General features: G+C 44.9%; 1 protein-coding gene across 1 annotated transcript in view; it reads left to right on the top strand.

Moving 5' to 3' along the window:
- pde1cb (phosphodiesterase 1C, calmodulin-dependent b) overlaps positions 1-27,339 on the top strand; it is a 43,294-nt gene that overhangs the window by 8,858 nt on the left and 7,097 nt on the right. The window contains exons 4-9 of the mRNA XM_084707629.1: positions 10,564-10,590; positions 23,840-23,953; positions 25,195-25,377; positions 26,164-26,230; positions 26,555-26,671; positions 27,191-27,331. Of these exons, the coding sequence (XP_084563755.1) occupies positions 10,564-10,590; positions 23,840-23,953; positions 25,195-25,377; positions 26,164-26,230; positions 26,555-26,671; positions 27,191-27,331 (649 nt within the window). The remainder of the gene's footprint in view (positions 1-10,563; positions 10,591-23,839; positions 23,954-25,194; positions 25,378-26,163; positions 26,231-26,554; positions 26,672-27,190; positions 27,332-27,339) is intronic.

Below are 27,339 nucleotides of genomic sequence, written 5' to 3'. Positions count from 1 at the left end.
ACACACACACACACATACACATAGGAACACAAAAACAAAAGAATGTTTGCGTGTGGCGGCTGTGTGTGTAGCTGGTTGATTATCTTAGTATGAGCCTGCATATTAACCTGCGTGTGGTAATCAAGGAAAGGGAGGAGGTTAGAAGGTCCTGCCTGCATCATGGGGCAGGGTGATGAAATGACCATAAAGCTGCCCCCTGGCCTGTCATCACAGATGCCAGTGGTGGTCGCTCTTATCCAGGCTGTGGTAATTAGATCATCTGGGAGACAGACTCTCCGCTGGGGACCAGTAAGAGCCAGGACAGAGAGAGAGGTACAGCTCATTGAACAGCCGTTCAATCAGAACAGCTACAGAGTCACAGAGTGTTTAAGAATTTGTTTGGTTTCCTGTGTTCCGCTCAAAGGTCATGTTGTGAATGACACTATGATACGGATCTATGACTTTGGCTCGTTTTAAATTGCAGTTCTGCTTGTGTATTTATGCAATGGCTACCTTGTTGTCAAGGAGTCAAGGGGATGGTTGCAGGTAAACAGGTTGCTTTGCTGTTGCCGTCGACAATGTCCCTAGTTGTACAGTGACAGAAAACAACATGGTGCCATTAGCAATGTAAATACCCGCTGATTTGTGACGGTGGTGGTGTCATGCTGTTACTGGTGCTCATTAGAGCTTGCTTGTATAGATATAAAGCATCGACAGCTAATGAATGAGCTTGCTTCTGGTACAAAAGCTGTATACAGCACCAGTAGTTTACTGAAGCACACACCTACTGCATTGTCAATGGCTCTGCTTGTGTTCATTAGGCAGCTAATCGTGTTTTGTTGAATGTGCGCTAACTCTGGGGTCTACAATCATGTGTGTGCCCGCACACACACACACAGACACGCACTCACAGAAACGCAGGAACACACACACACAGATACACGCAAACACACACACACACATTCATCAACTGTGGCACAGTGATTTATCTCTAAGTTAATTGGATGTCATGCGCTGTGATGAACTCGTTTCTTGATTAATAGGCTCCTATCCGTTGTTAGTCTGCTAATGTTTAGCAAGGCTGACCACTCTCCGTCCAGATCAGGCACAAAGATGGTCATCACTTCTCTCGTCTTACACCCCCCCCCCCCCACCAACCCACCTCCACACACACACACACACACACACACACACACACACACCACACACACACACAGACAGACCAAGGTTTTGGATATAATGAAGTCCCACTACCCACTGCTGCCAGGTGTAAAGGGCACAAGGCAGAGTGATTCATCAACATGATAAAAAGCTTACCTCCATGATGATTGTGTTAATCAGCCATATCATCACAGCTTGGGGCCTCCTGATCAGGCAGGTTCCATGGTTTCGGGCTCTACATCATGCTGTTGAAGGAGAGACAGGATTTGCTTTGTCATACTGTATCAGGGCCAAGTAGATGACTCAATAATGACTTAGACCGAGGTCTAAGTTAAGATCTATTTGCATCCAACTGATAATGTGAGGCTTGACATAATCATGTAATATTACTTATTTTGAAATATAATAATGTAATATTATTATAGTATGTCATGTAATAATGTAATATGACCACTCCCACACACTGCAGAATGACATGTGATGAAATACAGTCTGAAATAACGTCTGCTACATTAACCTATTATATCACTGACATTAATCTGTATACTCACTTTTTGAGAATGCACCTTTGCCTTACATCTCAAAAACACCTTCATTTGTGGACTTGTTCCATAACAATGAATGACTTCTGACCTGGTACCTGGTCTAGGGTTATATTTACATTTAGTCATTTAGCAGATGCTCTTATCCAGAGGCGCCTTACAGTAAGTACAGGGACATTCCCCCCGAGGCAAGTAGGGTGAAGTGCCTTGCCCAAGGACACAACGTCATTTGGCACGGTGAGGAATCAAACTGGCAACCTTCTGATTACGAGCCCGATTTCCTAACCGCTTAACCACCTAACTCCCAGGGTTCAGACTGGCAATGTGAAGCAGCCACCCAATGATCACCTAGAGTCAGCAGCACGGTCACTTGACAGCAAGAGACATGTCACAGAGAGATCAGAATATGTCCCAGTGGAGGTGGAAACTGTCATTGAGAGAATCCAGAACCTTGACCTCTTAGTGAACCCAGCGAAGAACTGATGAAGATGACGAAGATGATGATGAAGATGACGATGGGATCAGTTCATAGCAGCAGACAGAATTGACTTGAGTATGATCTGACTACTGTAATGTAAATACACTCTATCAGACTGAAACCCTATTGGACCTGTCCACAACTCAATCACTTGAGTCCAGGTGAATTAGTGACCTTTGCCATCCCAGGGGATCTCCCTGGAGAGGATGGTAATGATAGTCCTTATCCCCCTAGCCTTTCCCTAACCCACGAAAGAGGAAGTGATATGAGGTGATAGATGATGTCTTGAAAATGTGGTCATTACCTTGGAGTGAATTGCTATTTTGATGCATAGCTCTCTGTATCGAATGGTGTGCGAATTCAAATGAGATTTGAATTTTTTATGCGTCTCTAAATGGCTGGAACTAAGTCTCTGCTTTTCTTCTGATGGGAAGGTGCCCGAGTCGGTGAGAGGGATACCTTGGTCCTCCTTTTGTCAGCAGACCTGTGGTTCAGTTTAGCTAGGCCTCGTGTGAGTAATACAACACTGCACCTTATGATCAAATATTATTAAATGCAATAAATCAGACTCTATTTTTGAAACAGACTTGTCAAGTGAGATGTGGGATAAATCATTTCCTTGACTTGTTACCAGACTTACACCACACAGACGCAAACACACTTATTCAGCCCTGCTACACGTCATACTCATAATTCTAGTCAGAATATGAGTCTGAAAACTCTGTTGGCCTGTGAGTATGGGGCTTTTTTCAACTGAACCCGGAAAAAAATGCCTCTTCGCTCCATTGGATAGATCTACGACCAATCAGAGCAACGTAATATGTTGTTTGTTGAAAACAAACGGGGCTGGGGCTAAGTTGGGCTGGCAGCCAGGCTAACAGTTTTTGAGAAAGTAACAATCAAGTTTGTCCTTGTGTGTCCTTGTGTGTCTTTGTGTGTCTTTGTGTGTCTTTGTGTGTCTTTGCTGAAGTACATTCGGTCCCTGAGTTTGACTTTCAGTCTCACATTTCATCAGATCTCTTTTCATTTGCAAATACACTTCAGATGTAATCCAATAATGGAAACAGAAAATGTACTTTCAAAGGCCTAGTATTCCAACTATTTAGAAATTTGCTGGTAGATAATGAGTACATTCTGTCAAGCCCTTTTCTCTGCTCCAGGGCTGTGCTCTATATCCGTTTTAATTAAACAGCATGACCACAGTTACCTTTTTTGGCTTTAACATTGAAAACATTTCTCCATGGCATTCCTAGAGGGCTCTGACTGCATGGCTCCTACAGTGCCACATTCTTGTCCCAGCTATTCTCAGAGCGGAATTTGGGCTTGTTGAGAGATCAAGGCTGTCAGATTCTTAAAGCTTTGTAAGGTTTTCTTCAACTAATGTAGTCTGTGTGAGTTTAATAACCGTTGGGGGCTCAGAGATGCAGTCAATGTAGGCAGAGAGACCTGTTTGACATGACTGCTCTGCGTGCATCGTTTAATCATGGAAGTCTGCATAGCTCCAAAGGCAGGCTTTAGATTTACTTAACTATTTAATCACCCTGTCGCACACTATGGAAAAATAAGGACTTGGTTTCCTGTCAATCACATTGGCCATTCGTCTCAGACAGCTCTTGTATTTTGACTTCCAAAGTGATTGGTTAAACACACGCAGTTCATGTGCAGTGATCGATAGGGACAGGACTGTCATCGTGGAAACATCTCCTAACGTTCTGTCATTCAATCAAGGACAAAAACATGAAACCAAATGTTTAGCATCAAACATTCAAACTCAGATGATTTCGAATCCAGTTCTCTTTTTCGTGGGAATTTGTTGAGTCGGTTTAGCTTCTGCCACTGCATGACGTGAATGGGTTAAGGGACAGCTCCCTTAAGCTCCCCAAGTCCAAAAGACATGTCCTACATATCGTAAGAGGTTGATCTGACCTCAAGATAATACTGCACATGTCTGAAGGTGTTGCGTAAGTCCAGCAGTTGGAAGCAGGTGCAGTGTTGACCAGTGTGACACAGTGAAAATGACTCCTGATTGAAGAGGAGAGTATTTGCAGCAGGATTATTTGACAGGCTTTACTGGTGGCCAGGGGGTTTCTCTGTGGAGGCCTACACACATACACAAACACACTTACACTTACACACCCACACACTCCATTCAGTACACACACACAGCAGCAGCAGCATCTCAAAGGACTAAAAGAACACCTTTTAAATATTGAGGCGGGTGTGTTTTGAGATTGGAGGAGAGAGGCTGGGCAGTGTGAGTGCAGCTTTGAAGAGGACAGCATAGGGAGGAGGAGGGGGAGGAGGAGGAGGAGGAGGAGGAGGAGGAGGAGGGGGAGGAGGAGGAGGAGGAGGAGGAGGGGGAGAAGGAGGAGGAGGAGGGGGAGGAGGAGGAGGGGGAGGAGAAGGAGGAGGAGGGGGAGGAGGAGGAGGAGGAGGAAGAAGAGATGATGGCGGTCCACACACAGCCCCCTCCAGAACCCCCTCCACAGCTCCTACTCTCCACCCTCCACCCAGGCCCTGAGAGGGCCCACCTGAGCAGATGAAAGCAGGGTCTTAGAGGGGACTCACTGGCATTATCCCTGCATCCAGCATCAAGTGATTGGAAGGGCTGGGAGGAGTCTGATTCATCCCTCCACTCCGCCACACAGCAGCAGCAGCTACAGCGCATCTTTGGAGATAGACGTCGGATAATAGAGGCTGGGGGGGAGGGAGGGGAGGGAGGGAGTGGAAAGGGGGAGACGGCGAGTAGAGTAGGCGAGTAGAGTAGTGTAGAGAGAGAGAGAGAGAGAGAGAGAGAGAGAGAGAGAGAGAGAGAGAGAGAGAGAGAGAGAGAGAGAGAGAGAGAGAGTGTGAGAGAGAGAGAGAGAGAGAGAGAGAGGGGGGGAGAGAGGGAGAAAGAGAGAGTGTGAGAGAGAGAGAGAGAGAGAGAGAGAGAGAGAGAGGGGGGGGAGAGAGGGAGAAAGAGAGAGTGAGAGAGAATGAGAGAGAGAGGGAGAGAGAGAGAGAGTTGAGGGAATCAGAAGCCTGTGTGTGCCGGCGGCCTATCGTGAGTGGAACGTGTCAAGCGTGGCAAGGCGGGAGAGCTCCTCCGATTTGTTTTGTTGTCCTTTGCAATTTGAATATCAGTCAGAGAAAGGGGGCCACTTAGCAGATCAATTTCAAAGGATATTTGCATGGTGAATTGGCCAATGGGGAGGGTTCGATGTATATTGAGTTCTCTGAAAAGGGTCTGTTGTGATGGAGAAAATGTAAGCACTTTGGGCCTAAACCTCTGCTTTCAGCGTTATTGCATTCTTGCCTGTCAAGCCTTCTGTCTGTTCCTTTATGCCTCCACTGTTCTGTTGTAGCGATCATGAAAAGAGGAAAACACGAAAGGACAAGCAACTTGAAAAGAGGAAGGGAAAAAAAATCTTTGCTTTTACTCCAGGGATTTAAAGAGCAACTGATGTATCATTCTGCCACTATGTGGTACATCATTTCACAGAGATTAGTGTGTGTGTGTTGAGTGGAGTGCATTTATGTGTTTGTGACTGCACAAACACATAACGTTTGTAGTGTTAATTAATCGGTACAAGTTATCTAGTACCAATTAATGTCACATGGAATTGTTGTATAGGTTACGTACATAACAAGGTCTGGTTGAGTCTCAGATGTTAAACCGTTCATCAGAGAAAACAGCAAGCAACTTTTCTATCCTGCACCCCAAAGTCAACCCTCCCCCCTCGTCACACCCTCTGTTTCACCATCCCTCCCTCTTCCATCCCCACTCATTCACTCTCTCCCTCCGCCCCCTCTTCTGGTTCTCAGTGAATAAAAGAAACCCATCGTTTGTCACAATCAGGACACTGCTCCCTCGGAGTGGATGTGTACAATCTCTCTATCTCCCTCTCTTTCCTCTCTCTTTTGCTCTACCTCCCTCTCTCTCAATCTTGCTCTCTCTCTTCCTCTCGTTCTCTGGCTTTCTCTCCTCCATCTCTAACTCTTTTGCTTTGCTTCCCTCTCTCTCTCTCCCTGTCACTCACTCACTCCCTCTCTATCTCTCTCTCTATCTCTCTCTCTTTTCTCTCTCACTGTCTTTTTATCCCTCTCTCCCTGTCACTCACTTCCTCTCTCTTTCTAGCTCTCTCTCTCTCCCTGTCACTCTCCCTCTCCCCCCTCTCTCTCTCTCTCTCTCTCTGAGCTCAATAGTCTTTGTTAATCCCAGTGTGTATGTTATCCCTCCCTCCCTCCCTCCCTCCCTCCCTCCCTCCCTCCCTCCCTCCCTCCCTCCCTCCCTCCCTCCCTCCCTCCCTCCCTCCCTCCCTCCCTCCCTCCCTCCCTCCCTCCCTCCCTCCCTCCCTCCCTCCTGCGTCCCGTATCCCCGTGGCCTGGCACTTCACCCTTGCGCACGGCACTCACCCAGCAGTGCAGTGACAGAGACGGACCGCTCGCTGCTGCTGCCGCCGCCACTGCGCACACCGCATAGTCACACACACGCGCTCACTCTCACACACACAGAGGAGGGCGAGAGAGGGAAGAGGAGGCGAAGAAAGAGAGAGAGAGAGATGAGGAGGGTGAAGGTTGGTGCGCCGCAGCTGTGAATGGGACCGGCAAGAGAGAAGAGGAGAGACAGTCCTTCCAGCCTCAGACACATCCAGCCTCCAGAGAGGAGGTGTGCTCCCCCCCCTCCCCCCCGCTCCATACTTCAGGAGGATTCAACTTTACTATCTGGCAACGTCCACCGTCTCAGAGATGGAGTCTCCCACCAAAGAGATCGAGGAGTTTGAGAGCACCTCGCTGAAGTATCTCCAGCCGGATCAGATCGAGAAGATATGGCTCCGACTCCGTGGGCTGTGAGTACCAACCTTAAATCTGACGTGTGGAAGTGGGAGTATTTGTGTGTGCGTGTGTCCAAAGTTTTTTTCTTGTCTGTGTATTTGATGCGGTTGTATCTGCGTTGTCAGATTTGTTCCTGGTCGTTTTCCCGCTTCATGTATGCTGGATAAATGCTGATTTGGCATCAATATTTATGTATTTGCATGTTTACTATTCATATGTATTTGTGTGCATTCATGTGTCTTCGTTAATTCGACTGTGTTTCATTTGCGTCCTTGCTGTCCAAACTCCCAACCACTCTAAACTGACAGTGAGCTATAGCAGGGACGAGCCATGGGGCTTTAAATGTCTTGAGACTGATTACATTTGACAACTTTATAGTTTATTTGGTGGAGTTTGAGTCTACCTTCAGTCCTCAGAATGTGACTGGCTTTTTCTGCATCCACAAGCTATGTTTCAGAGAGAAAGAGATGCATATCTGGATTCCAATTGCATTTGCATATTATTGGAACTCGGAACAACCAATGATTATCAGTCACAACCCAGAAAGGGACCTCCTTTTCCCTTTAAGGCAGTTACTTTTCCACAGTCCCTCTCCTTACAGGGAGAAAAAATGTACATGAGAAAAAAAAGTTATAGTCAGACTCCTAGTGTTTAGCTTGACATTTCTCAGCCAGCCAATCAAGGGAGGGGTGGGGTGGGGCAGGAGGGAAGGGTTTCTTCAGAATACTGTTATTGCTTCGGGTCTGAATAAAATGCAATTTCCTCTATACGGAAGATGAAAAGAACAGTGCAGAGGCAGAGCGCATGCACAGGCCTGAGAATGAGAAGAGCCAGGGTCTCCTGGAGCCTGTTCGCACTCTCTTCCTAGAGCTCACAACGGCAGTTATTTTATTCTATGTTCTATCGTGCCAATTTTGTCTCACAGCCATTGCTTACTTATGAAATCTTACTACGATGTGTGTGTGTGTGTGTATTGCCTCTTGTGCGTGTTTTATGTGTCTTTTTTGACACAAACCGAACGCTATGTCCAGTCCACAATACCCACTTTAATATTTCACACCATGATTGTGACACGTACTGTATGTGTGATGCGTGTTTGTGCAGTACAGAGTGGTATTAACGTTCCACTGCTGGCCGGGCGCTGCTGCATGTTGACGTCTGTTCAGGGGCCTGATTGGTCCACTGGAGAGCCCCTCTGTATACTGGGAAACATCAGCCTTTAATCTGGCATTTACAGAGCTCCATCTGAGGGCTTTGACTGACAGCTGCTACAGCTGTCCTCTGTTGTGACCAGTAGTCTTCCAGTGCTTTGTATCGTCGTTCGGGTGGTCGCTGGTATGTGCGTTTGTTTTTTGGTTTGAGTGGTGTGTTCGTTTGGGGCGTGCACAGTTTCATGTGTGGTCCGATTTGTGTATGTGCATATTTGTTTGTGTGTGTGCTGCCGAGAGTGTGTTTTAGTGCGTGTATGGGTGTTTGTGTTTTTTTATGTGCACTGGCAGCTTAGCAGGGAGATTGTTTGGTGGCAGTGTAGGGATCATGGTGTAATACTGCCTCATTCTCACTTCACTCTCCCACTTCATCTCCCCTTTTCTCTCTCCCTCTCTCTCTCTCTCCCTCTCTCTCTCTTTCTCTCCCTCTCTCTCTCTCTCTCTCTCTCTCTCTCTCTCTCTCACTCTCTCTCTCTCTCTCTCTCTCACCCACCCTCTCTCTCTCTCTGTGTACTTTTAGTGATGAATACACACAATGGTCTCACCAATCATTCCCAGAGAGAGCAAGAGAGAGAGAGAGAGAGAGAGAGAGAGAGAGAGAGAGAGAGGGAGAGAGAGAGGGAGAGAGAGAGAGACAGGGAATAAAGAGGGTGTATAGGAGATTACTCTTCTCTCTCTCTTTATTTGTCTTTATCTCTTTCACATACAGTAATGGCAAATAGAGAGATCTCATATCAGACATGTAAAATCAGCCCCTAACATAAAGTGTTTACGATATTCATTTGTCTCCTCATGGATTCAGGCAGTATGTTTCAGGCAGCGTGTAAAAGCCCATGTCAGCCATTGATGGATGTATAAATGACAAGCTGTGGTTTTGTTACTTAACACTGACGAATAGTCGTTCTGTTCTTGCATTGGTAATGGTTGTTATTGAGTTACCATTGCTAAATGAGACCACTGCGGCAGTGCCTTGCTCGTGTTCCCACCAATACCATATTAATGAAAATCAATGGATGGATGCATCAATTTTGGAACAATTAATCAGACTGACTGACTTTTTGTAGTATTAATTGAGAAGGTATTTTCAACCACCAATGAAATAACTAGAAATACAGAGTATGGCAAAATAAAACACAAGCTTGTTATTTCATACCATCAGGGCATTACTGTTTAGCACAAGCATTCAGTCAGTTCCTGTTTCCTATTCAACACTTAATAAAGTTAATTTCGTCCCATGATGTCTGAGCATGCATCAGGATTGTTGTGGATGCCAGCCTGACTTTAGGAGCCATCAGTGCACTCACAGTGTAGTTCACATCACCTCAATAAACTCAGTTTGCCACTGTAACAGAGACAGAGGCAGAGACAGAGACAGAGGCAGAGACAGAGACAGAGACAGAGACAGAGGCAGAGACAGAGGCAGAGACAGAGGCAGAGGCAGAGGCAGAGGCAGAGACAGAGACAGAGGCAGAGGCAGAGACAGAGACAGAGGCAGAGACAGAGACAGAGGCAGAGACAGAGACAGAGGCAGAGACAGAGGCAGAGGCAGAGGCAGAGGCAGAGGCAGAGGCAGAGACAGAGGCAGAGGCAGAGGCAGAGGCAGAGGCAGAGACAGAGACAGAGACAGAGGCAGAGGCAGAGGCAGAGACAGAGACAGAGACAGAGACAGAGGCAGAGGCAGAGGCAGAGGCAGAGGCAGAGGCAGAGACAGAGACAGAGGCAGAGGCAGAGGCAGAGGCAGAGACAGAGACAGAGACAGAGACAGAGACAGAGGCAGATGCAGAGACAGAGGCAGAGGGAGAATGTTTGAAAGAGATAGTGTCTCCTTAATCTTACATATTATCTATTTTTTTCAATATTCTCTCTTATTTTCATGACTGACTCAACCCACCCTTCTAATCAATGCCGCAAACAGTGTATTGTTGTATTGAGCTGGCCGTCCACATGTGGCTTTCCAGCCACAGCTATTTGATGGGTTTAGGGTTACGTTTTGATGTACATTTGGCCCCCAATATATTTTTTTAATCATTTAACAAATGAGTTTTAGCTGGTAGCATTGTTGGCTGGTAGCATTGTTGGCAAGGTTGTCATCCTTATCTTGCACTTTTGCATGGCATTCCTCATTTGGACGGATTGATATGTATATTATAGGGACGAATTAAGCTAAGTGCTCAGAATTCTGCCTGAATGGAGGGTCAATCTTTAATGTTTCTGTCTCCCATCTCCCCCCACCCCCTCCCCTGTTCCCCCTCCCCTGCTTTGGAAGCCTATGGCCTGTCTATCTGGGAAGAAAGAATGGGAGGTGTAATAACAGTATATACGAGTGAGGCTTCTCCTTTCAGTCTCTCATTCTCTCCCTCTGTTCTCTGTTTGTCAGGAGGAAGTACAAGAAAACGTCCCAGAGGTAAGTCCAGCTGCAGGGCGAAGGATCTCCCATCCCTAACGTCTACCACTGAGAAGAGCAGAGGGGGCTGTGCTGGGCAACCATCACATCCAATCACATCCATCACATCCAATCACATCCAATCAAATAAACAAGCAATGTTACAGAGGGCTTCATAACCAACCTAAACCCAAAACAATACACAGCCAAACACACACACAAGCACGCACACGCACACACACACGCACACGCACACACACATCCCTGAGCATTTTTTTTTTTTTACACTGTGAAAAGTGTGTACAGTTTAATTACCAAGTGATTAGTGTCTTGTCTGAATAAAGAAATATGCCACGTGTTTGTAAATGACTTAACAATTACTAATTGTTTAGTCATGTTTTCTTTGCACAGCAATCTTGAAGTTCATTAGGTAAGCTTGGCCAACGTAGATCTGGTACTCCTGGGAAATAAAGGAATCGATTGAGTTAGAGGACGATGCCTATATTTATTCCGTTTTGGGAATCGATAATGAATGAACGATGGGCCCACGACACGAGGCAGCCCATATGCAACATCTTTCAAGTTTCAAATGTTCTTTTGTGTGCGCACGTACACATACCCGCAGAACAGTATGAGTCAGATGAGCTCTATGTGCATCTGCCATTAGACCAAGAGGATCATCCTGTGGGCCACAGGTGACCTTTGCAGATCTATCTCCTCACAAGCGCAGAATAAATAGCTACGTTACAAAAAAATACATATTTTTACTTATAACCAAAACTTTCTTGTGATCTGTGCCATACTGTCCGCCATATGGTGTGCAACAGATGTGTTTGTGTCCTGTCCAACCCCTGTTCTAATCACCCCTTGGTTGTCTGTTTACCCTCAACTGTTTAGTAATTCTATCAGATGGCTGCGGACGTCATTCTTATATTGTTTACTATTTTAACCGAGGCTTGATTTATTTATTCGCTACAGAAAAATGTGCCTGCTGTACGTCTGTTGGCACAGCTGTCTACAAGTACCTGTCATAGGACATTGGTTTTCTTTTTTTTCCTGATAAATTTCTCCTTTTTGAGAATTTTCTTTTAACTTACTGTCAGTTTTTGTGCCGTGTGGTTATAATTATTTTTGCCTTTTTCGTTCTTGGAGTGACACTGTTATTGTAGTTATGATTGAATCTGGTTTGTGTCAGGTTGCGTGTTGCCACAGTCAGTGTGTGGTAGCTGGAAGTGGTAGCTAGCTGTTAAGCTAGCTGTTGGGCTTCTCTGCTGGGTCTGCTGGCAACCCTGGGTGGGCAGAGTTCCTGTGTGGAGCTCTATTGATTGACAGCTCCATATGTGTCTGTGTAATTATGCCTGGGCTAATTGGCTGCAAGGAATGCTGGGACTTTGTCATTACTGACACACCAGGACAGCCTCTAACACAGATGGAGGGAGAGATAGCCTTTGCACAGAGAGAGGGGGGAGAATGTGTTTGTGTGCACAGCGCTATGTTTTGTGTGTGTGTGGTGCGTGCGTGCTTGCAAATGTGTGTGTGTGTAAAAGAGAGAAAGAGAGGGAGGGATAGAGATATAGCAAAGAAAGAGAGAAAGGAGATCAAGACAGAGAAAAGAGGGTCCGGGTGGCGGAGGGGTGGTGGTTTGTGTGTTGACTATACATCTTTCTATTTATTCTTAAATGGGCAAAACTCCAGATCAACCCCCTAACACTAAAACCATTAAGCCTCTGCTTTGTGTTCATTTGGTTGAGCCCAGCTGTGCGCACACAATCTCTTGATTCCCTCTCTTCGCTCTCTTCTCTATTGCATGAGCACCATTAGTTCCCTAAGTAGGTCTTCTTAGAGTGGTGCTTGTGGAGTCACAGATCATGTAACAGTTTATCCCTGCTTGTGGTTTTTCAATCAAAGTTCTTGCTAAAACACCATCCATCCAAGGGCCCGTGTGTAATCTGTACAAGTGCATCCTTCCCTCACAACCTAGCCGTCATGTGCAGATATGAAAGATGATGACATTTGCTGTGTAGAGAACAGCTCCAGGGAGGAAGGAAAAGTGAATGTTATTCAAACAGGGCCCAAGCTGGTCAGGTTGCAAAAGTCACACCAAGGTTTCTCTCTGTGGAGAACAGACCCCTTCCTGCAGAGCGAAGAGAATCAGACACATCAAGTAACCTTTTGTTTGCAAACTGATCAATTGTGAAAGACACTAAAGCAAATGATCCAAATCACTTCGCAACAGTCTAGAGTTTGAATTTAACCCCTACCAATTCTGAATTTGCTCCATCTAAACAATGTCTGCCCTCAGAAATACAAAAACAAATGAACTCTTTCACTTGAGTTGTTGGGTCACTAGAGATGTGTTATCCCTTCACCCAACTGTAAAAGCAGTAATAATTTTTTAATCTCGGTTCATGGAGGGTGTCCAGCTACATGTCTTAGGGCGGTGGGGTGTGGGAGTGGAAACAATGTCCAGCTGGTCTAGTTTCTGCTCTGCCTCAGAGCATTGTGTTTCTGTGCCTTTATGACGCATGATGCTCGGGCATCTGGGCTATGGACTGGTGTTTGTGGTTTAGGGTTAGTAGGGTTAGAAAGAGAGAGAGGGAGAGAGAGGAGAGATAGGGGGAGGTAGAGAGGCAGATAAATAGAGAGAAAGAGAGAGAGAGAGAGAGAGAGAGAGAGAGGGAGACCCGAGTCATAACAAACACAGAGCACCTCTGTGTTCAGGATCTCTGCACTCCGTATCCTGTGAACTTACGTTGGGGGGAGGGAAGGACGTGAGGGACGTGAGGGACGAGAGGGACGAGAGGGACGAGAGGGACGAGAGGGACGAGAGGGATGGAGGGCTAGAGGAAGGGTGGGAGCAGAGGGGGACAGATATCACGCCGATGTGAGGAGCGACAAGGGAAAACGGAGCTTTTTGCTGTTAATGACAGTAATCAGGCAGCCAGTGTAGAGGGCTTTGGCTGCATTTCAAGAACATCCCATTAGATCCTATTACCCCTGCTCTCTCTTTTACGACTCCCTTCCTTTACTTCTTTCAGCCGTCAGAGGCTATTTGTCAGACAGTGATGTGACATCTATTTACTGCTGGTGATTCAGTTTGAAGCATAGAAATCTCTGCAGAACACAGATTTAGATGAGAACAAGGAATATACTATATAAAGAAGGAAATGCACTCATTTGGCTTATATACCTGCCACAGGTCTAGAAGGTCTAGAATTAAGGATGAAATGACATTTCTTCTTGTGTTTTTTCAATCTTTCTAAACATCAATTTTGGTCAAATTGTGGTTTACCATCCTAAACTAGCTTTAAAAAGACGTCCCAGCAACTGCAACTAGACCCTCCTCACGGTGTGGTTGGTGGTCCCATAATGATCTCATACGTATAGAGCTCCTTCCCCCTCTCTCTGTCACTCTCTTCCCTCCTTCCCCCCTTCCTCTCCCTTTCCCCTCCCCCTGTGCTCTCCCCCCACCCTCCTCCCTCCGTCCATCCTTCCTTCCTGCACCTGATAATTAGACGGGTAATTGGCCAGCTCAAATGAACCTTGGAGCTGAGCTAATTACATTCCTCTCAACTGATCTTGTCCTTTCCCTTGCCCTCCGTGTGGAATCAGGTGCTCCTTTCTTCCCCTTCCCCTGAGCTTGCTGGTCGTGTTCACTGCTGCCTCGTGGCTCTTTAGAGACACAGGTGCAGAGAGAGCCCTCCGATCCTCCTAACCCACCACACACACACACACACATACAGTGCACACATACAGTAAACAGTACAACACCCCAAAACCCAACTTCCATCCTACAGCTGCTGGATGAGCACGAGCCAATCTCATTGGGGGGAGGTAGAAGCATTCACTGACAGATCAATTACATCAATTCAACGTTGCTGTTGTGTGTTGCTATGCTTGAAATCAACTCTTTGATTTAAAAAAAAAAAACGAGAATGTTTTCAATTATTTGAGGTAGAATATTGATGGTGATGTTTTTCTTTGACCTATAAACACTTATTTGAAGAGGGTAAGCACATTCTGTGTCTCATGTGAAGCCAGGACCACACGGAATACAGTGTCAAAGAACCTAAAGGTCCACATGCTCCCAGATGTGAGACACTTTGTTTTTAGAGCAAAGCAGATGCCTGCGATTATTCAATGACGACCACATTTATGAATCGTGTTGTGCAATGGTTTTGTACTGCACTGATGGGGTGGAATGCAAATATTAGTCATTTGGATCTGTGCTTGATTGATCTTGCCTGGGATCAGTGAGCTAGTCTAACGTCCAACCCACCTTACATTCCAGACACTGTCCTTGTTATCAGTGATCAGGGATGTTAGTCTGTCTAAATGCTTTGTACACACTGGCTAGCTCTTGGAGGAATCTGACATTGACATCAGAAATGGAATAATGTTGTTTGCCACAGAATAGATGGCTCTTTCATCAACGTGTGATTAATGACCCTCTGTCTGCTTGGCTTGGTGTGTGTATATGTGTGTGTGTGTGTGTGTGTATTCTTGTACTAAAGAGAATTATACGTAAATGTTTGGATTTCAGGGATTGCTGTAAAAACATTGCTATCCTATCTGTATATAATAGCTTCTTTTCAAAACAAAATAAGTCAAACAGAGTCACTCAGGCCCCATTCACTCATCCACTCACTAAAGTCTGTACATAGTCTTTTCAAACAGGTCCATTCTCTTAACACCGTTCACATAGTCTTTTATAAGCAAGGCAAGGAGACAGTTAAGGAGTACAATGCTTGTCAGCGAAATAAGCCTTTTTGTATTAAATTCTACTTCCTGAATCACTCAAATCCTCAATCACTCTTTCACTGTCACAGCAGAATCCTTAGGTATAGAAAAGTAGGTAGGTCGTTACGATGTTCTAACTTTGTGAACATCGCCTTTGAGGGAACCTTTTGTCTGTTAATGAGTCTTGAACACGCGGCGCCATTTGGAACGAGATCAAAAAGAGGCCTTGAGGGAGACGCCACGGAGAACATGAACTGGGATTGGTCTCTACGTCTACGTCTCCAGTTTAGAGTTTTTCGTATTGAGCTCCCCACGCCATCTTTTGTTCCAGCAGTGCTGCTAATTAATTAGGCTTAATTGAGCTGATAATGGAATGCTAATTAGCTATAGAGTGACCAAGGCTTGACAACAATGCAACAAAAGATAATTAATCTGTGAATGGGCAATGACTGACCTTGGAAGGTGATTGAGGCTGGCTAATTGTGTGGCTTACCTATTCTTGACTTCTAATGTAGTGTTTTATTCTTTGCTCCTGTTCAACTACAAGCAAGTTAGTCTAAATTAGAGAGGAGTTCTGTTAGGTCAACCACAGAAATGGCATTATCCACACTTCACTGAGAAAACACAGAAGATTAGAGGCTTGTCTAGGGGAACTTGAAGCCTTTTCCAAGGGTAAGAATACAGAATTGGATCCACAGAAATAGTTTATCTTCAGGGTGTCTGAAAGACTACTGTAATTAATTTACTGTAGACTTGTCTGCTACGACTTTGAATCCTTGAGGAAAATCTAACCAAAGGTACTCTACCTCATCTATCTCTCAATATTTCATTGAGTTACCTCTCTGTGTAGTGTGTGTGTGTTGTGTGTGAGCGTACGTGCGTGTGTGTTTGTGTCTATGCGCATTAGGACGAGCTTCACGAAGCATGAATATTCACCTTTTCACCTTCCTCTTCACTTTGCCACAAGAAAGACCCCCAAAGTACATTTAAAGGACACTTTCACCCCTGACCTTAACTCTTGTGATCTAATCTCCATTACCCTCCAGCTATGTAGTCCTCCACATACCAGTCACCACATTCTGAGGGTCACCTTACAAAGGACAGTCCAAAATCAACAATGAAACTCCATTATGTCAAAGTCACTGAGGCGTTCTGTTCCACCAAGTGGCATCAGCTCCAGGGAGCCTGGACATTCAGCGACTGGAGATCACTTCACATGTGACTGAGCAGGAGACTCTAGCGGGTCTCCCAGGACCCGGCCCTCCACGCCGCCCGCGGTGGAGCGTTCGATGCCCGCCAGCAGCACTCGCGGTCGGGGCTGCCTGTGTCCTTCGTTGGGAGAACACCGGTGTCACTTTTTCTCTCTCGTCCTTGCTGTGCTCAGGTAAAACACTTTTCGGGTGTCACTTGTCATCCGCAGCGGCTGAACGTTTTACAGCTTTGGAGTGTTAGGAGTGCTGGAGCAGTTGTTTTGTGAATGACGCCTGACAAAAGCAAGGTTGTTCTGAAAGGAAATTCATGAGAAAGTTATTACCCTGTCAAAACGGTAGTGTTTCTAGTTTGCACACTGCCTGACAAACTCCTAGAATGTATGTATCCTTTTGTGCGTATTTTCAGTTTACCTTGACCCTTCATATGTACTGACCTTTGACAATTGGATTTCACTCTATTGAATTGTTTTAAGTCGCCATTTAATGGACACATTCAAGTTTTCAATTCAAGTCTTGTATTCGTCAGGAACATAGAACAACACAAGGTCAGACTGGGCACTGAAATTCTTAAGACAAGACAACGCAAGCACCTGACATAACATAACGTATAAGTACACAGAACATAATTTACATCTATGCTGAGCTTAAATAAGTGAAACTTCCTAAATATAAAGATAGCAATAAATAATTGACTATACTAACCCTAATACTAAAACTTCCTAAATTACAGATAACAATAAATAATACACTATATTAACTCTAAATGCACATAAAATCTATTTCAACCCTATAACCTATATAACATTCCTGGCCATGATAGAAACCAGAGCATGTTGTGTATGTGTGTGTGTGCGTACTACTGTACCCAGCGTGGACCTATTTCAGTCTGTTTTTTTTACTCGCAACGAGACACACAATGTCACTATCTTCCTTTTACCATCTGGACAACCCAGTGATTCCTGTCTCTTTTTCTCTCTTTCTATATCTCTGTTTTTCACTTTCTCTCATGCCCTCCCCATTTTTCCTCTAATTTAATCTGGTGGATGACGTAACCGCGGCGCCCTGCTGGGACAGGGATTATTTCCTTCTCCCCTCACACACGTCAACATGACTGACTCGGCTTGATTGACAGCTCAGGGGGGCGTGGCCATCGGCATGGGGACGATGTAGGAGCGATGTGAGCTGTATCACATTGTTGGGTTTGGAACGTTTGGTACTCAGTTTGTTGGGGTTTATCATCCATGTAACGGTGCGTGTGTGGGTGTGTGTGTGTTTGTGTGTGTGTGTGTGTGTAAGTCTCATCGTCTTGATGTGTTTTGAAGAGTATTCATTGTGTGGTGATTGTAGACATTGGAGAGCTTGTCTTTCCTTCCACGGTGTAAGGATTAGGCCTCTGTATGAAACAGTGGGGACTCCACTGAAAGACATCAGAGTTAATACAGTTAAGCCAAATGTTAAGCCCAAGGTTTAGAGCATTAAAGGACTTTACTGGACTGGTCTGTGACATAGCAGAACATATACATCACCGAGCCTGGCACATCTGTATGGCATTTAGAAAATATCCTCCGGTCCTTCTGCATTTCTACACAGTTAAAACATCTGTGGTTGCAGGACGCTACTGCTGACTGTGAACCTGCATCATAGTCCTGTGAATGGAAGTTGTCCCACAGTCATAAGCATCCTATTGTGAGATCCTTGCCAATTATCCCCCGGTAACATTACTGTACACAAAACATTAATGAGGTCATTAATCAACGCATGATTCTGCATATTTAAGAACAATGTCAGTAAAATTCTCCACATCTGGTTGGACGACAGGTGCGTGACCCTCTGATGTGGACACCCCCCCCTCCCCCTCCCCCCCCTCCCCCTCCGCCCCCCTCCCCCTCCCCCTGCCCCTCCCCCTCCATGTAGATATGTGACTCCATCCTTTCTTGTACCAATGTGACTGAATGGGCCAACGCCACAGTCATTAACAACTTCATTAAGTCCTTCATTAAGCAGCAATGCAACATGTTCCAACGCTTGCATGTTTTAATTCCAAATTATTCTATTCTTACTGCCTACCATTTGTTTTCCTGGCTAATTATGAGACATGAGTCATCATTACGGTCACTGCTCCAATGAGAAAGAAAGGAAAGTCAAGACCGTTAATTGATTGCCGTGTGTCTCCCAGACCCCGACCAATGCTTTTTTGCATTTTTCATGCTTTATTGGACAGTTTTAAGTGAAATGTGACAGGAAATGCAGGGAGAGAGATAGAGACAGAGAGTCAGAGAGAGAAAAGGGTAGACGCGCAGCAAAGGACCAAGACCGGATTCAAGCTGAGGCCGCTGTGGTTAGGTTGCTGACGTGCTGAGCCTCCAACGTGTACTTCTTCACTCCCCCGGTAAGCTTCTGAACGTAGAGAGAATCTTCCAGCCCCTCTTTGGCTTTTCCAAGCAGCTGTTGTTTCCATTTTGTTGAGCTACGCCGCCTCATTAAAGGATCGCAGCGGAGAGAGGGGAACCTCATGAAATCTCTCTGAGAGCTGTGAGAGGCGGTGGCCAAATGGCAGTTTGAAGTCGTTCGTCATGACAGGGTGTTAAGTGCTTGCAGGGCAGGCAGGGTAAGAGAGTGGAGATGACGTCAGGCCTGTTTCAGAAAGTTCAGGAACCTGGCTGCCGGCCAGAGTTTTAATGGGGGAAGGGTGAATGAGGCTATATCACAAGAGTAAAACATAGGGAAGGAGGTCAGTTCTGAGTCTTGAGTAAATTACATATCTACACAAACACCCAAACACACCCCCACACACAACATTTGTGTAATCATGTCTCTTGACTTATTGTAAAACTGTGTTAAGCTCTTCTCTGTGTTTAGAAATGATAGTATTTCTTGGAAAAAGACTTTCCTGGAACTGGAGAAAGGCTGGTAGGATTATAAAATGCGCTAAACACTGTTGTATGGCCTACAGTACAACAGCTTCAGACGGATCAAAGACACCACAGAACATCACACACGGATAAACCTGTGTGTGCACTCACAAACACGTGCATACACACACACACACAAACACACACACACACACATACAACAGTGCACACACATGCATAAGCAAATCATACTAGCATACACACAAATTAAACTACCATGCCTCCCTTGGTGATGTCACAACAGGTCACAGCTTCCAGAAGGTACAGATCTGCCTCTGAGGGCACAATGTGTATCGCTGTAACTCAGCCAGCCTCCACCACTCCACTGGATCTCCTTGATGCTTCGAGGTGAAGGCCTGAGCAGAGATGTCCCACGGGGTAGAGGTGTGAACGATGGTTTTTACGAGTCACCCTTTCGAATCGATGTAGCTGTGGTTTCTGTGGAGCTTGGTAATGAACACACAACACGGTGTAACCATAAAAGCCCATATGGAGGATGAATGGAGCGAGTGTTTTGAAATGATGACTCGGCTGGCATGAATCACCAAGGGGATCCCTTTAGCCAAGCAGGGCGTTGCCTCGCGCGTACTCTCCCATTCAGGGAGAGAGGGGCTTGGGCCAAGGTTTATTTTCTGTGCGTGTGCGAAATATATTCTCATATACAGTAAATATACATATGTATCTGGAAGTAGCAGACATCATGCTGGTAGACTGCGGCTGCTGTGGCAGACTGGGCCGAGGGGGCCGTTTGACTGGAACGTGTTCGAAAATGTGATTCGTTTTCTTTTTTGGGGGGGGGGGGTTTCTTGCACTCCTTCACACAAAAGCAGCATGCAGTACACAGTGCTTCCTCTATTCTCTGCCGTGAGAGGCACTTGACCTCTGCTAAGTGATAGGGAAGTGGTTAGGGGGTTTCAAATGAACACAGTGACTGTCACTCGTGCAGGCAGCTGAAGCTTCCGTTTTCCATTTCAGTTTCAGCTGTTCGTCCGTCTTTTAAAGTTCTTGATGTTCTGAACTGATTTCATCTCTTCTTTGGCCCCAGTACAGTATTTCTGCGTTTGATGTTTGTGTGACGTAAAGGGAGGGGGGCTGTTTTCAGCCAATGTCTGGTGTTTTTCCAGAGTTTTCTTCCCTCTGTTGGGTTTTGACAGATCTGTCAACTGCAGCTCCCACGAGAGACAGGCATTGTTCAGACGACACAAAGGAATGAATCCAGTGACCCAACATGTTTGAGGGAGTACTGGAATATGAACAGATTTATGATAAGCAAGGGAACCAACCAGTTGGCTTTCTGTGGAAAATGTACAGTACAGTTAAGTATTAGGATCAAATACAAATGTAAAACTGTCAGCTTGGCCAGATAAGTTTGAACAGCAAGTCTTTTAATACAGTTAGATATGTGAATTATTTACTTCTCTCAGTTCTCTGTCTCAAATGTTTTCTTGTAACCTTGCTCTAACTTTTCAGTTTTTTTTTTTTTATATAACATTATGAAAATGATTTTCATTGTTTGGGTCCATGCACTAAGCCACAGAAACCATTGTTTTCATGCAGGCAGCTTGGCAGGATCCCTGATACACTACGACTGAGCTTAACTGAGTCATCATGTTCAGCAGGGTTTTCCTGTTATCTGTCCAAACCTGTGTGTGTTCTCTGAATACATGCTAATCTCCCTGGGCGATTACATTGACCTGAGGCATTGATTACATGTTGCCTGGCCTGGAATACCTTCACAACGCAGAATATGCTACAGGATGGAGCAGCCACGCTCTGCTTGCCAGTGGTGGTCCACACAGTACTATCTCCTCTGTACTCTGTGGGAAATTGTCTCTGGCAGGTGTTGGTCAGACTGTTGTCAAGTCTGATAGATGCTCTTACAGATGCTGTTCTACAACCACATGTGGACAAATGTTTGATTTGGTCCTTTTTTAAGGTTGGGTTTTAGAAAAGTCATTCCCTTCTTAGAAAATGGTTGTTGCCTTTGTTTGTTCTCTGCTCACAATTGATCAAGAATGGTCTTTTGTGGAACAAACACTGGTCAAAAACTGTTGAAAACAACCCAGATTGCTCCTGTAGTTGTATTCGTGTTCAGTCAGAGCAGGCCAAACAAAGCCACATGACCCACCACAACAAAAACTAGGGGAAAATCCTCAACCTGATTTCCTGCTAACGCCTTCTCCTCTCCCATCTGTTCTCTCAGTAACGCAAAACAAAACAGAATGTGTTCTGTGTATGGACAACAGTATCAGAGGACAGGTCATCATTCACAGCGCTGGTGGGGAAACAACATGCTGCAAACAAGATTCCCCTCTGGAAACAATAATGTCTTCTCCCTCACAATATGCGATGCACATGCTATTGTGTACAGTACACACATTTCACAGTGTAAGACACATTTCCCAAGCACATGGTTGGCATTCAAACGAGAAATGACAAAGGCATCACTGATATAATCTATTGTAAAGTCTGTGTTTTCCATGTATACCACTTAAAGATTATTTTTGTCTGGAAAGAGTAGACAATTCATCAGGAATAACTGAGGGCTGTTTGCTATTCATTTCAAGGGATTTACGTCATTATCTAATGTAATCTCCAATTATCTAATCAGCATTGCACATTTGCTCCAGATACTTCTGTTGTTCAGACTCATGATCAATATGTGAGCCTGCCTACTTTCTGAAACGCGATTGGTTAAATTTAGGAGGCCCCTCAGTCTGCCCTCGTGTGACCTTGCAATCTGATAGGTGGATGCTATTAACCCGGTCTGTCAGTCTCTTCCTGATAAGCGAAGGGTAAACAGACCCATTTTGTTCAGTTGACAGTGGCCATCCATTCAGTCGACCGTCAATGTTTACTTTCGTGTCAATGCCAATCTCCAGCCTCCCGTCTCAAGTGTCCCATGACTTTGACACATTGTTTTAAATAAAGTTTTAGACATATTTCAATGAATCCAGGATTGAATTATGAATAAGGATGCAATGGAATCTAAATTTTGAAAACACCACCATGACATTGGAAGTAGGCCACCGTTAAACTAATTTAAGAATATGGGAACACTTAGTAATCAGCTTTGAGTCTGGGGAAGTAGATGCAATTAAACGATGTTGTTAGCACATGGCTTTCCAGCTATTGACAGACAAACAAAAGCCATGGATTTGCAACAAAGCTTGTCTGACAGATAAAGAAAGGCTTTTCTAGGTCTTCAGTTGATGTTGCTAACCATGGCTTTGTTGAAGAGCGTTTCTAGCGGCATTGCTTTACATAAAAGCAAGAAAATTACCAATTATTGACTCTAAATCACAATGACTCTAAATAGCAATCTGATCGTCAAGTTTGTTCAGGGAGGCATAAGTATCTATTCCTTTCTCCACGCAAGCCTGGATAGAGAATGTTCACTGACACACAGCTGTTGATAATAACCGTCATTAGTCAATGCATGAACCAGGTTTTGTGTTCTATGTCCCATAGAATCCCAGTACTGCACTTAGGGTTGCCATTTTCACCAGATTTGCAGTCATCTTACTCTGCATCAAAGTTTCCTGAAGACAGTCTAGTGTGTCTAATTCACACCCATTGTGGTTGACGTGCATCGGTGCAGTGGCATTTGGCAGGTGAACTTTGCTGTTTGTTGGATGATGTTGTTTTGACATGGCCAGAGCAGAAATCAGTGGCTATCACAAATTGTGGTTGTCTGTCCCAATGTTGTCTTTCTGGGGTCATGAGCAGACTGTGGATATCACAATATCACACAATATCAGCAACTACAGCAAATATCAACCAAATAATCCAGACGAGATGTTAAAAGTCTGAAAGGCCCTTGAGCCTCTACTGGTCATCCAGGCATGCAGCTGCCAAGGGCTAGGAGGATATTCCCTGATATCACATAGCCCTGTCTGGCCTTATTGGCTAAATGGAAACAATCATCTTAGACATAGGAGAGAAAATAATGCTCTACTATCCATTTTTAGAACCTCAAAGGAAGAACAGGATGACACAGGTTGCTAAAGGTTACCACATAGAGAGGCTGAGATTGCTCTACTGTAGATTGCCTTGCTGTTTGCCATTTGCGTTGGTGGGATATCAAACAATGTTTGCAATTGATCTTTGCCAGTTCCCAGGGATGAGACACTTGGTGGTCTATATTTACCATTTTGAAATTGGGGAATAAGGCATCAAAAGATGACGATGGAGGTCTGCTTACCGATGTGTAAATATGTTGTTGTTTTCATAACTGTCAGGTGCTTGCTGAACCAAAGAGCATCAACAAAGATCTAAGAAATGATCCAAGAAAATAGATCAATATAATTGAATAATGTAAGATGTAATTAATGGAAATGTAAATTACGTTGTTGTAGAAAAATGAAGAATTTAAGTTTTCAAGAAAGTTTTGTTTCTTCGTTGCAGGTTAAGGTGCCTGGTGAAACAGTTAGAGAGAGGGGAAGCATCTCTTGTGGACCTGAAGAAGAACCTGGAGTATGCTGCCTCTGTACTGGAGTCTGTGTATATCGAGGAGACCAGGTAGGAACACTACTGAATATGTCAACATGAACCTACACTGCGTACATATACACATATTGGAAGGTCTCCAGGAAAGTGGTCTTAAAAGAGTTAGGGAAAGCTAATCCTAACCCTATCCCAATACCCTAGATGGCAAAACAAAGGCACAAAGGGCAATGACTTTAGGTAGGGAAGAATCTGCACTGATATCAACACTATGACAAATAAAGTAATTTTACCCTAATGTTTCAACACATTAGATGACCAATGGTTTGTCCTTATATACCCCTTGTGCTGCCTTCGGGTCACATGACCAAAAGGTTCATAACGAACCATCGTTGTGTTTACCCAATTTTACCCAATACAAAAGCAAATAAAAATAATTTTCTTTTAACCTTCGCAATGTGGGGGGTCTGAGACAGCCCAACGGTTAAAAGAAAATGCTTCACTTTGTTTTTGTATGCGGTAAAGTTGTCGCAAACGACGGTGGGTCACAATGACTGATGGGTCACAATGACTGATGGGTCACAATGACTGATGGGTCACAATGACTGATGGGTCACAATGACTGATGGGTCACAATGACTGATGGGTCACAATGACCCGAGGAGAACACAAGGGTTACTGATAGTTTAGTTATGGGTCAGATTATCTCTGCTCCCCCTTATATATATGGCAGGCTGTCTCGTGTCCTGCAGAGGCAGATAGCAGAATGAGTCCTTCTGCTCTTTTCTGGTCCTGCAGCTCAGATATGACAAGGCTTATGGAATTATGTAACTCTGTCGTCATGCTGGCCCAAGTTTGGATTATGGCGAGCCAGGGAATGACTATTGACATGTTTGTGAGGACACGTTAGGTGATATTAGGTCCAGCCCCTCAGATGAGGCCATCTTCTGAAGAGAAAAACAACATGGCTTCCAGAATTGAGTCTTTGCCTAATGTACTTTAAGTAACATTGTAGTGAAACCAGTGAAAGTTGCACCACAAAATGTAATTTTTGTTTTAATTAGCTTGTCAGAGTTTGAATGTTATGTCAGAGGTGATTTATTTAGTTTTGGTCTCAGACCAGAAACCAGCTCTGTGGTGTACTAATTATATCTGATGGATTTATCTGTCCCGACCCTCCTGAGTAAGCCCGACTGGTTTATACTGGATCTTAATGGGCATTACAACAAAAATATGAATGACCGATATACTGGGCGTCATCTCAAACAGTATGAACAACCTAATGACCCCCCCCCCCCCTTCCCTCCTCCTACAAGGCGATTGGTGGACACGGAAGATGAGCTCAGCGACATCCAATCGGAGTCAGTGCCGTCGGAGGTGCGTGACTGGCTGGCGTCCACCTTCACGCGGCAGATGGGCCTGATGCTGCGGCGGACGGAAGAGAAGCCTCGCTTCCGCAGCATCGTCCACGCCGTGCAGGCTGGGATCTTTGTGGAGAGGTAGTGAGACGCTGGTCACGTGACACGCCCACCAGGAAGTGCCATGTCAGGGGGCTCACACACGCTGACACACACACCCACACACACACACACACACAAGCAAACACACACACACATGAAAACACACACACACACAAACTCATACTCAAACGCACGCCTCCTTTGCACTGTAATAAAAACAGACATAACAAATGCCTTGAAATAAAGAAGAAATGGTACATGTTTGTGAATATAGACAGTTGGAAAGACCAAAGTCACCATCCATCACTCCCAAATCTATTTTGCAATTCCTTTACAAATCAGCTGGTTCAAATGACTCCGTCTGTGTGTACAGCCAACACACAATTCATCACAGTGCGCCCGGCAGGCACAACGTTTCTTCTCAATTCACAGATGAAAATGGCCTTCTTGCACCAAAGTGGTGTTTCATCAAATACTCAAATGATTTATCATTGCAATAGAAGTTTCGCACTATATGGTTATGCACCACCAGACCAGAAGATTCCTTGTAGTTGAAAACCTACTTGGCAACACATCTGTTTCAAATTCAGTTTCAGGAAAACATGGTCTTGATTACAGTACATAGCAACAATACACATAATGTATCTTACTATAATATCAAATGAGAACTCCTGTTTTGTCCTTTACTTAAGTCGATGCCGTCTTTGCATGGGCTGCGTTTCACATGTGAAAGTTGCACGTTGGGTTTAGTTTGTGAGCCCTGCTGAACCTGATGCGTAGAAGCAGCTTGTCAGCCTCATTGATGTCTTTATCTTTCTCCAACAGGATGTACCGTCGTACCTCCAACATGGTGGGCCTGAGTTACCCTCCGTCTGTCATAGGGGTGCTCAAGGTATCACACTCACTCACACACACACGCACGCACACACACACACATGCACACTCACACACACACCCACACACACACGCACACACACACACACACATTCACACTCACAAACGCACACACGCACACACACACATGCACACACGCACACGCACACACACGCACGCACACACACGCACGCACACACACACACACGCACACACACTCACACACACATGCACACACAGTTTAACACAGTTATTTGTTTGAAGTAAAACTGTCATTTAAAAAGGCAAAAAAAGATCATAAATGATTTAATACAATTCTTTTGCATGTTTGTTCTCCTAACAGCATGTGGACAAGTGGTCGTTTGACGTGTTTGCGCTGAACGAGGCCAGTGGAGACCACGCTCTGAAATTCATATTCTACGAGCTTCTCACAAGATACGATCTCATCAGCCGATTCAAGGTGAAAACTTCTCGGAAGGCTTATCAGTCACTGAATGTGTCTGATTTCTGTGTATGATCCTCATTCATGATGAGACAACATGTGAATAATGACAACTCAGCAAGTGGGTAGACTTCAGTTCTTCTTTTCTGAGTTAATTCTTTCCTTTGTGGCTGGTTGGGTGGCGAAAGGAGGTAGTATTCATCTAAGTGTGACTAAGTTGATGACTGAACACACAGCCGTGCCGTGTAAAGAGCTTAGTATTGGATCCTGACAACCGTCTTACTCAAAAGATACTGATTCAGCATTGTTTTCAGGTTTAGAGACACTGAAATGCCTTGGAGCCGTATATAGAATGACTGAACAGGAAATTACTTTAAAATTGGAAACCAATTGAATGCATAATCATCAGTCCACAGCCGTTGAAAATGAGAAGTGTGCGCAATACATATAATCATGATTAAAATGTATGATTTAATAATAATAAAAACAAACCTAAATGTGTTTCTTCCTCCGTTGATCGCCTTTGCTACACTCTAGATTCCGATTTCGGCGGTGGTGTCGTTTGTGGAGGCCCTGGAGGTGGGTTACAGCAAGCATAAAAACCCTTACCACAACCTGATGCACGCGGCCGACGTCACCCAGACTGTCCACTACCTGCTGCTGAAGACTGGGATGGTGGTGAGACG

The sequence above is a fragment of the Hypomesus nipponensis genome, chromosome 10 (assembly GCF_054491055.1).
Source record: "Hypomesus nipponensis isolate SF chromosome 10, ASM5449105v1, whole genome shotgun sequence".
Lineage (NCBI taxonomy): Eukaryota > Metazoa > Chordata > Actinopteri > Osmeriformes > Osmeridae > Hypomesus > Hypomesus nipponensis.
This window is presented reverse-complemented; position numbering and strand designations above follow the sequence as displayed.